General features: G+C 47.8%; 1 protein-coding gene across 1 annotated transcript; it reads right to left on the bottom strand.

Annotated features, from left to right (window-relative positions):
• Window positions 1–533: 533 nt before the first annotated feature.
• On the bottom strand, window positions 534–11,475 carry mthfd1l (methylenetetrahydrofolate dehydrogenase (NADP+ dependent) 1 like). The gene is made up of 7 exons (XM_047022196.1): window positions 11,455–11,475; window positions 10,211–10,311; window positions 9,753–9,930; window positions 7,995–8,102; window positions 7,671–7,823; window positions 1,144–1,253; window positions 534–1,022 (listed from the first exon to the last, which is right to left on the bottom strand). The coding sequence occupies exons 1-6, from the start codon at window positions 11,473–11,475 to the stop codon at window positions 1,164–1,166; spliced, it is 651 nt and encodes a 216-aa protein (XP_046878152.1). The 3' UTR covers window positions 534–1,022; window positions 1,144–1,163.
• Window positions 11,476–11,656: the final 181 nt, after the last annotated feature.

Below are 11,656 nucleotides of genomic sequence, written 5' to 3'. Positions count from 1 at the left end.
CGCTATGACACAGTCAAGCACACATGTGCACACATGCACACGAGCACCACGTCGCAACACAAACATCTCATAATGACAGGCGCTGACAATCCGGCGTGCCGCGAGGGTGCCGGCTGATGAGGCCTTGTTTTCAGGCGTACCTTCTTAACAAAGACCCCCGAGGATAAACACATGGAACATATGCTCGACTGTGTGTGCGTGTGTGTGTGTTCATGAGAGAAAGTGTGTGTAATGCATGCTTGTATTGTTGCAAGAGTCTTTGTATGAGTATGGGCATTCCGCACACACAGGAATGCATACTCATGTCCTTTACACATTAATGAATAAGTGCATGTCCTCGTTCCTGAATAAGAGCATTTCCCTCAAACCCCTAAACAGTCGACCATGTGCTCAGAGACTGTCGAGAACATCAACAGGAAGTGGGTCTTCTTGGTCAATAACATGTAAACAGCCTCTGTTCACCTCCTGGTAATGCACATACACACTCAGCATTTCATGTATTAACATTTATGAATATATTTTCTGAAACTTGCTGGCATTTATTGAAACTTTTATTAAGGCTGAAAATGTTCTATATAAAGTCACGCAGTTAGGACTCACACAATCAGAGATTCACACGGTCAGCAGGATTTTCTTTGGTTTGGAAATGTTAGGCTACATTAAAAAGAGCTTGTGCGCATAATACTTTCTGAATCTGGTTCAGAAATACTGCATAAGTAAAATAAAGTTAGGACACAGGTGTATAAAAAAAAAATCAGCAGCTATAGAATCTCAAACAAACAACTTTATGGCTTAATTTGATAAAAGTAACTTAAAATACGTTCCTTTTCAACTAAAACTACTGAAATCGTTTTAAGACAAATTAAAAAAGACCCTGCTTGAGAGGTCTGGCTTGGCTTGACAAGGATGATGTGCAAAATGATGCCACCAGTATTAAAGTGTGCCTTGAGACTCCTTCCTGTGTCGGCGGAGGTCAGACCAGGGATGGAGCCAGAAGAGGCTTGATCCTGCAGCCACGCCCCCTGCAGGCAGGGAGGAAGACAAGGGTTTGGAGTCAAGAACACGACCCAGAGCAATGCAGTGGGCACATTTAACTCTCTTTCAAAAGTAGACGCACACACACACAAACGCATGTTACTGTACCTGTTGAGATTGGAGCGTGCTCAGAACAGCCCGGTGATTTCCTCGGTGACAGGGTCAAGGTCGATGTCATAGAAGCAGGGGCGCGTGGGCAGGCCTGGCATGGTGCTCATCTGTGTGTGTGGGAGAGAGAGAGACGGGGAGGAAAGAGAGATATTAGGAAACTCAAATATCAAACCAGTGACCAGAGAGGTTGGAGTGACTTACAAACTGATGGAGAGCATTAACAATTATTCTCCACGTTTTGAAGTAATTTTAAGTTTATCATACACACCAACAAACTGTCCCATCTCTGGCTCTGTAAGGGTGATTTAGAGGTCGAACTTCTTTAATGAAATAACTAGCAGTGACGCAGAGAGATAACCACAGTCAATAACATTTTAATATAAATTTGACAAGGGCAAGATGGACAACATAGACCCCAAATGAGATTAGACAAATCAGCTGGGGAGGCGGCGGGCAAGAGAGGTTGGAGATGATTGGACGAGAACCATGACTGAGGGGCAATGTGGTCCAATAGGGCAAAGCATGCAGAGATGGTCAATAGATGCATCCAAGTCATGGGTGAGTCATTAAAATTGTATGAGTCTGTGTGCTGGGCTGAAGCTGCTGGGTCAGCGAAAACAGGAAGATTATGTAGCTGTTGCTAGGGAGGGAGGAGACCAAAGAGAAAGATACAAAGAACCGAAGCTCAGGCATGATGTGAAGAGTGCAGTTTGACCGAGTGGTCATCCAGATCTGCATCCATAGAATCCACAAAGTATTTCCCTATGCTCTGTGATCTACACTGCAGGTCTGGGGCCCACCAGGTGGGGCCTCTCCCAGCCAGCCCAGCCACAGCGTGACCGGGCCCCTGGCCTCCCAGCACAGGCTGCATGCACACTCTATTCAGAGGAGTGGAGCCTGACAATCAACAGGAAATACCCAGCACGCTGTCTGTTGTCTCTAAATACAATACAAGACTCAAAAGAGGATTGCATCTGATTTGTTGATGATGTTGGTTGTTGATGACAACCATGTTGTCTTTTAGTAGGAGTTCTCATCTGTGACCTAACCCACCTCAGATTATTACAAACAACAAGACGAACATGGGAAGAAATGGAGAATACCAGTTACTGTCAAACTGATTACAACAGCTATTATGAAAGACCCACAGTGACTTAATGCAGTCCCAAAAGGACCAATGAATGGGGTTTCCACGCATTAGAGACAGTGCACAAAGAGACTGCCAGCAAACCGCTTAAAATCTCAAACTCAATTTAATTATGAAGAAGACTGCAGGGGTTAGGGCCTACAAACTAGACCTCCACATCCCTGACTCTAATGACTCAAGCCATCACCTCCCTGACTCTTCTGACTAGCCTCTAGTGCTGTCTAGAATGATGGAGGACACAACAAAGAGTTGACTCCGAAGGTCAGACACTATGACACAGGAAGTTTTCAGACTATCATTACTCTTAGCTCTAAAAGGAACTATATGATCAATTCTGCTCTTCTTTTTTGTAAAACCATGACAGCAAGCTGGAAGAAGCCTAGCCGGCAAATTAAGGATTAGAAAAGCTAACCATAGAAAAAGATTCTACCTTAATGTGTTTAGTAGGAACTACGTATTCATATGTAAACCCCAACACAGCTGTCCAATGGGGATGTTTAAAGAGAGGAACGTTGCTTTGGAAAGAACAGTCTACCTACTCTCTTTATCTAACAGGAGACGGGCACCCATAATTCCCTAACCTTAACCGTGTTTAATCACTATAATTCAAACTCATTTCACTCAATTGCAGTCAGTTATCATTGCACAGTTATTGCATTTTTTTTCCATGGTATGACAAGTGTGAACAAAGGCTACTTTTGTACTAACTGACAAATCCAGAGCACACTTTGTGTGAGTGTGTGTGTGTAGACCGGCCGTCTCATAACCAGTATGATGTGATTTACCGGGGCCCGGTGATAGCATCTTGCTAGCCCCTATGTGTGTGAGAGAATTTGCAGGATGGATGAGCGGAGGAGAGACTGAAATCTAAGTATGTGGACACATGCAGTCAATTCAAATCAACTGACTCCTACTGAGATGCCGTTCCGGAGTGAGGCAATTACTGGCAATTGCTAACATTAGAGACATGGAGACTTTACACGGAGGTGAAGAGGAGGAGAGAAGGAGAGAGGACCATGTGAATGCAGAGTCAGGAGTTTCACAGACCCCTGCCCTGAGAACACAAGCCTTGTCACAGTGTCCTGTTGGACAGATTTAGCTGATGAACATGTGTGTCCAGTCTTGGTTGATGGAGGATGGATGCAGATAAGTGCTCTGCCAAAGATGATTCTTCCAAGAAGCCTCACTTAAGCAAGTGCCTACGTCTTTAACAATACAGCCAGAGACACTCTCTTCTGAGCTGAAAATTGAATTACCCTCCTTGAGAGATGGAGAATGAAAGGGGGAGAGAGAGAGAAACAGAGACAAAGGGACAGTGAGATTCCTTGCATACCTCCCTCCCTGTGATCCACGGGCTCTTTATGAGACCATTAGTGGAAATGAGCATCTGGGGGATGGAGAGAGGAAGTGACCCGCCAATTTCCTGTCCTAGGAAACTCGGGTTCGTCTATATAGTCAGGACAACCAGGTTTTCCTGACAGAGGAGGAGCCCGCAGGTGAATTGCCAACAGTGACTACCAATATAGGGGTATGTATATCTATCGGTGGATACATGCAATCTGAGGAGTCAACTGAGAAGCATGTAATGGACAGGTCAAATGAATGTACTCTGAAACTGTCCCATAAGTATGACATCATCCGCTGAGTGAAAGTCATTAGTCAATGATCTTTCACCCACCGAATGCATTCCCATGTTTGTGACATCACCAATGAAAGACATCCAGCTACTGTTGCAGTGACATCATTATCTGTTTCAATAAACATGATGGTCTGTCATCAATAAAAGAATGGGAGCACTTTACTAATAGGTCTTTTGAGGAGTCATAGGATGAATTTTAAATTGTGTTTCACTGACAGAGCTATGACGTCATAATAAAGTGCTGATTAAATCCTCTATGACATCATCCGTCTGAACATCCATCTTAAAGTGATGATCCGAGATCCAAGCTTCTTTAGGATTGTGAGTTTGGGAGATGGCTGTGTAAATCTCAGCTAAAATTTACATTTCACATTTACATTTAGTCATTTAGCAGACACGCTTATCCAGAGCAACTAACAGTAAGTACAGGGACATTCCCCCCGAGGCAAGTAGGGTGAAGTGCCTTGCCCAAGGACACAACGTCATTTTTGCACAGCCGGGAATCAAACCAGCAACCTTCTGATTACTAGCCCGATTCCCTAACCACTCAGCCACCTGACTCCCTGGCTTAATCATGAATAGATTATGTTTGTAAGGGAGTAGATTATGCATGAAATAAAGTCAGATCATAACTCAATTAGAGAAAATATATACTCATAACATATAGGCAAAAAGGGATGAGAATGTAAAATGTGTCCAATGGGGATGAATTTGAAAGTGAATCTCATGCATAACCAAACTAAGTTGCAAACCAAGTCACACAGTCACACAAGAAGCCTGTGTGTTGCAACAGATATGCTGTTCCCCTCCAGTTCCTCTTGCCTGAAGAACATGTTGGAACGTGCAGAACATGGGCTAAAGATGGAATCTCCAGTCTATTATTCCCCCTAGACAATGGACCATTGTCCAGGAGAGCCCAGAAGCAGACAAACGTTGTCACATTGTATTGTGTTGTGTCGTCGCGTCCCCGAAACACACGCACGCACCCACACCTCATCTGCTCAACTCTGAAGTTAGTATCTAAATCTGCCGTACAACAAAAGCAAACCCACAAAACAAGCTCCTCTAACCTACTTCTACTACAGACACAAGCAAAGCCGTCATATCCACGTCCTGTCTCTCAGAGGAGGCGGCGCGTTCATACCGCTCCAGACTGGGCCATGACAGAGCTAGCTGGTCCACTCAAAGCCTCTCTGTTTGGGGACTCTAAATGAGGCTGATGTAGCGGCCTTTACGAAGAGGTGAGTCGGTCTCAGACGAGACCCAGCGTTGTGGTGGAACTGCCATGAGTGGCGCAGCAGCATTGAACCGACTCGCACAAGTTGCACACTTCCTTTGGGGAGAGTGTTTGAACTTGCCAGTGGTGGGTCGTAAACAGAAGCTCATTACTCGACATTCCACCCTCGGGTAGAGGTCAAGTTCAGAGGTGGTGGAGAGAGGGGGGGGGGGGGGGGGGGGTCGTCCAACGTAACTGACTCGCTTTTATGGACTGTCTGGGGGTCGCTGAAATACTATATTATTAAATGTGTTTCAGATCAAAATCTCTATGATTACGTTTGATATCAATTGGGATAGGGTGAGCCTGGTTCCAATGCGGTGCCTGTAAAAGTCATGTGACCTTCATGCCCAGCCAAAGTCCTTCGCTTAGATCCCATTATTCCACAAAGAGCCATACTGTAGGTGGAAGCCAGGTGTGTAGCAGTGGCTCCCTTTACAGCTGTACAGCGGGGAACGCGCCGAGCACACCCCGCGGAGCAGTGGAACGCCAGTCAGATTTACAAGGCCAACAGGACGGGATATGAATCCTACAGAGACCTATTGTTCTCCCAGTGACGCCTCCCTCACATATCTGCAGAATGACATCAGTCCCTTCCTGATTCCTCTTCACCCTGCTACGACCCTGTTAAACTACTCCCCCTCCCTCCCCCCCCCCCCCCCCCCCCCCCCCACACACACACACACACACACACACTCCCTCTCGTCCCCCCTCATGTCTCCAGTGGGTAGGTCAGATCTGGGAGAGGGGTGGACAGGGGGCCCTTGGGTCAGGATGACATTAAACTGCTACAATAACCACAGCAGTGCTAATTAAACCGAGCATGTGCTGCTGCCCTCGAGCTCGCTCCCCCCCCCCCCCACTCACATGAACAGGCCAACCATCTCATCAGCCAAAAGTTTACAGGTAACCTACAGACTAATTCCAAAAGCATAGGGTCTGACCCAGTCCCAACCACATCTGTCTGAAACGATCTCAAATGGTTTCAGTGTAGCTCACATGATCTGTCCCTTGCTTCGATCCACTGACTGAAAGTACAGGCTGACATTAAGGTAAGGAGAGTTTAAAGAGCATCCAGTAAATTCCTTCCAAGATCAGGGGTCAGAGGAGAAGGGTCACAAACGTGCCAATGGCACGGCAGGCTCTTTTAGATCAAAGCCAGAGGTGCGGGAGGCAGGAGCGATGTCCCGCAGGGCCCGCCGCCGCCCCTACCCAGCATGCCGCGGGGGGGGGGGGCCGACACATCGGTCCTCCGCCCATCAAAGCCTGGCGGTGCCTCGGGGTGCGGTGGCGAAGCGACGGGAGACGGTCGCCATCAGGAAAGCGTTTCCTTCCTGCCCCAACCCACGAGCAGCACTCGGCTCCATGCAGGCCAGCCAATAGTGGAGCGGCCCGGGCCGGGGTGTACCAGGACGGGCAGGGAAACTGGCCCCCGAGCCCTGGTTCTGGGCCATTCAGAGGAGAGTGCATCTGGGGAACACTATGAGGGGCATAGGTACCCTCATAAGGGTTGGGGGTGGGTGAAAGGTCCCCTAACAGCGGTGGATAGTGCCAGGACATGGCTGCTTCCTTAGCCAGGAAGAGGGGTTTTGTGGTTCACAACGTTCAGAGTTCAGAGACAAAGTTCACAGTAAGTGAACTGTAATGCAAAGATAGCTTTATCATTTACAACTCTGCTCTGAAGGTTTTATTGTCTGCAAACTTAAGTATCCGGTACCAAATGGATATTTGGACAACAAACACACACACAGAGAGACATATCAGATATAGGCATCCACAGGAATACACACAGAGAGACATACAAAGTGTTAACAGAAATGTTGTGTTTCTTCTGGAGCCTTAAAAGTGGTTACGACGGCGGAGGCCCAGCTGGGCGGACCCAGACACACGACACACTCTTCATGAAATCCATCCTTGTGTGAGTCTACACACACCCGTGAACAAGCCCCGCCACTCAAGAGCGCACAAAAGCGAGGTGTCGCCTAACACGAGGTTAAGGCAAACATTTTGACAAAGCCTAGCCTTCCATCCCAAACACCAGCCTGGCTCCCCAGGGAAGCAACACACAGATCCAGTGTTTTGAGGAGGAGGACAGTCAGAGACACACACACTCCCGGTACACACCCTAACCGCCACCTGCAGCGAGAAACCTGGGGTGGTCTTCAGGAACACGGCACCACACACAGCAACATTTGAAGCAGTTTCATAATGGAAGGTTTGGTGTGAAATTCTAAGTTCCATGCAGCTATCCTAAAGACTTGTTGGTCTTAAAATAATAAATATATATCTGTCATGACTATTGTACGTGAACAGGGACTTTTCTAATAAGTAGTTAAAAGGTTAAAAAGAAATGGGTGAGAGTAGGCTGAAGCTAAGAGGTAGAAACAGCAAAGCAGAGGGAGGATACAGACATGATAAGAAGTAGAGGTTCAGGTGAACAGCTTCACTCCAGGGGAACCTACCGTGCCCACCAGGGGGTAGATGAACCCCGCCCCGATGCTGGCACGGACGTCTCTGATTGGCAGAGTGAAGCCGGTGGGCACGCCCTTCTTGTCGGGCATGTGGGAGAGGGACAGGTGGGTCTTGGCCATGCAGATGGGCAGTGTGCTGAAGCCCTGGGGAACACAACAACAACAGCTGCCTCAACATATGAAGAGCTGTCAGGCAGCTAGGGTGTCAGCTGTGGTATGTGTATGGTCCAGTTTGGTATGGTCCAGTTAGGTATGGTTTGGTCCAGTTTGGGATGGTCCAGTGAGGTCCAGTTGGGTCCAGTATAATGAGCTCACCTTCTGGGTGTAGTAGTGTATCTTGGCCTGGGCCTCTGGGGACAGCTCAATGTCATCAGCCCCGTACACCTTCTGGGCTATCATCCTGATCTTCTCCACTATGGGCGTCTGTGCACACAGAACAAAGGACATCACAGGGTGTTTGTGGCTAGCAGACACTTTAAATGCTTGTGGTTAAACATTTGGAGAGGTTGATTCACATCACTTTTGAGATGACCCCAATGGCAGACATGCTCAGACACACACGTGCACAGACCCACACACTAAATCACTTAATTAAAGTCACAACCCAGGTCCACTAGCTAACTCAAAGCAGCTGATGTTTTTTCCCCATTATGTGGATCCATTCCCAAAGAAGTACAGTCTTCCCGATCGGAGGATGAAAGCTTTGAAACACCTCACGCGCACGCAAGACACACACACACACATGGAGACCTGTCACAAGAGCAGAGATAATCATTGATGATCATGTTTACCACTGGAAAGCCTGCCAATCCATATGTAGACTACAAGTTGAAACAAAAATAAACCTGATTAGCTTCTTGGGTAATAAAAACAGATACCTCTTAGATTGAAGACAGACAAGGCATTTCTTATCTGCCGTCTGTTGGTAAATGCTATTTCTGAACGGGCCGACCAATATGCCCCTAATGAGCGGAGAAGGCCTGCCAATGTTTCCTTTGTCAAATTTTTAATCTGATTTATTAAGGTAATCCAATCAATCAATGACCCCAGCCCAAAAACAAGGAAACCTACCATTGTTCTTGCTTTTTATGCACCAGTCCATACAGACTAGCACTCAGCTGCTGAAATCTACCAGACATTACAATCCTACACGTCCCAGACAATTTAGACAGAAATAGCATGGACATTTCACCAAGCCAACCAACACTTGTCTCCATCCATCCCGTCTCTGTCATTGGCTAGCGTTCGGCTGCATATCCAACACCAAAGTAAGCCTTAAAAAGAACCCCATTGTACAGCCAAACGGTATTACATGAAATACCCGTTGATTCAGCAGGGAACCTAGTGTGTGAGTCTCTACATGGGGGCGACTAACTAAGTTAACTGTTTAACCCGGTTCTCCTCTTGAGTTTCTTTCCTGTAACATTCTTATCATAAACCAATCACCGGCTGCCATTTCCTCGCTGCCATTTCCTCCAGTCATAACTTTAACGCGGCCATGCCTGGTGTTAATCTGATTTCAAACCATCAATTACTATAACTGTCCAAGAGCTCTCCAACCTAGACCTGCCGTGTAGTATGAATACTTCAAGAGGCTCCTTTTGAAGGTCAAGAGCTGTGGGTATCATACTGGGGGATCTGCGTGACTCGGAAGCCTTCTCGCTCAGAGGGTCAGGAGTGTGGAGGGGGTGAAGTATCATGTTGGCATCCAGCACTTAAGTCAGTTGTCTCTCATGCGGAGGCTTGATTCAGAATAGGGAATCACAACAGAGGTAACAGATCCTCTACATTTTACATTTACATTTAGTCATTTAGCAGACACTCTTATCCAGAGCGACTTACAGTAAGTACAGGGACATTCCCCCGAGGCAAGTAGGGTGAAGTGCCTTGCCCAAGGACACAACGTCATTTGGTGTGGCCGGGAATCGAACTGGCGACCTTCAGATTACTAGCCCGATTCCCTAACCGCTCAGCCACCTGACGTCCCTCTAGAGTGTTCCGTCCCATCCGTGCGCTGTGTGACTCTGCCGGGAGGGGGGGGGGGGGGGGGGGGGGGGGGGGGGGGTCCCTCACCTGCAGGTCGTAGAGGAAGCGGAAGTGGCTGGGACTGCTGGCCGCCTCCTTCACCGCCTGGGCCAACTCCAGGGAGCCCCGCCCACCCCGCTCCCAGTGATGACACGGCACGGCGGCGCACGCGCCCGACTCTTTGGCGATCTGGCACACAACGTCGATTTCCGCCTGGGTGTCGGTCCTGTGGAGTACAAGATTGAGTCAGCCCTGTGTGTGTCTGCGTGTGTGTGTGTGTGTGTGTGTGTGCGTGTGGGTGTGACAGCCCATTTCCTGAAGTTGTAGCCTGAGGGGACGAAGCCTTGGCCCTAATGGACGCTGACGGGGCTTAGTTCCTGTGTTGGATCACTAAGCAACACTGCCAAACTAACGTCATGTCAAACAAACTCTGCTCTCTAACCACTGACCTCGACCGCACAACACGGGCCACTTAGCAGAGGAATGTGTGTGTGTGTGTGCCGTACCTGAAGACGTTGAGAGCAACCACTACAGGTACTCCAAACAGGTGGGCGATCTGAATCTGCTTCTTCAGATTACTGCAGCCCTCTGACACCAGGCTCAGGTTCTAAAGAGAGAGAGAAAGAGCAGTACAGAGAGAGGTAGAGAAAATCTCAATGAGATCTGATATAAAAGGTCACGTGACTGACTGAAGAAAAGGGGAAAACAGAATCGAAGTGAGGAATAGTGGATACATTGGGTGTGGGTAGAGGGTTTTATAATCAAGTTAAAATAACCAACAGCCTTTTGCACAGCTGAGTATCTTAACTTGTGTGTGTGTGTGTGTGTGTGTATACTAGAAGCTTTTATCCTTCACCACATATGTCTTGGGGGGTGAGTAAGACAATATCCACTGGGGGGTTGAGAATAATCATTCTTTATAGAAACGACTAATAGCCTGTTGTCCACACGGAGCAAGCTTCTATCTATCATGGAACACGTGTGCGCACACGCCTACATTTATGGCAACAGGCCTACATATCTTAATATTTTGTCTCTGGTTTACACCAACTTTGACGTAATTGTAATCCAATATTGACTGTGTGTGTGTGTGTGTGTGTGTGTGTGAGAGAGAGAGAGAGAGAGAGAGATAGAGGTAGATAGATATAGTCTATGAGCCATGAGAGCAGGTCTCAGTGGTTACTCCCTGGCTACAACCCCAGTTCTCTCTCCCTCATCTCCCCTCATCCCCCTCGTTCGTCCTAACCTTTCCACGCTCAGATTCCAATCCTTCTTCCAACTTTATGACTCCACATTCCCCCCCCCCCCACCTCTCTGCCACCCCCCTCCTTCCCTTCTCCACCTCTCTGCCCCCCTCCCCCCCCCCAGCCCTTCTCTTCCGGCTCGCTCTCTCCTGTCCTTCTGCTTCTTGTTACAAGGCTCACAATTAACTTAACCTCCCCTACTATTTGCTCAGCTGAACCTGCATGAGACGGCAGTGATTCAAGCCAGACACACACCCACACGCACTCAGGCATGCACACACACCTTGTCCCTATCTTACCGGAAACCCAAGTGCCGGTGTGTTATCCTGTTAATCAAGTGACCAACGAGAGAGACACATGCATGCATGCGTGTGTGTGTGTGTGCGTGTAGACAGGACCACGGGCGGCAAGCACTATAACAATCCTTCTCTCCTACTTCCTGTCACTTTCCTTGCACTCCATTTAGACTAAAAGGGCCTGATTCCAAACTCAGTCCCAGACCCTACCACACAGAATCTTTGGTCCATTGTTGATTGTAATGTCCCAACTCCCACTTAACACAACCTTTCTCATCCATTACTAACACATCTACAACTACTTACGTATACACAGAGAGAGAGGAAGCATCATTCCATGTACTTGCTAATAGCTTTCCCTGTGATAAGGATGTCCCACTGAATGTGGACACACACACACTGTTGCATCTCA

This window comes from Hypomesus transpacificus, chromosome 6 (assembly GCF_021917145.1).
Source record: "Hypomesus transpacificus isolate Combined female chromosome 6, fHypTra1, whole genome shotgun sequence".
NCBI lineage: Eukaryota > Metazoa > Chordata > Actinopteri > Osmeriformes > Osmeridae > Hypomesus > Hypomesus transpacificus.
This window is presented reverse-complemented; position numbering and strand designations above follow the sequence as displayed.

Excerpts from the sequence above, each read along its gene's own strand:
- mthfd1l (XM_047022196.1), bottom strand. The coding sequence starts at position 11,475 with ATGGACCAAAGATTCTGTGTG. Across the intron at positions 9,931-10,210 it reads GTTGCTCTCAACGTCTTCAG|GACCGACACCCAGGCGGAAA; the intron begins GTACGGCACACA and ends TGTACTCCACAG. Across the intron at positions 7,824-7,994 it reads TACACTACTACACCCAGAAG|GGCTTCAGCACACTGCCCAT; the intron begins GTGAGCTCATTA and ends TGTGTTCCCCAG.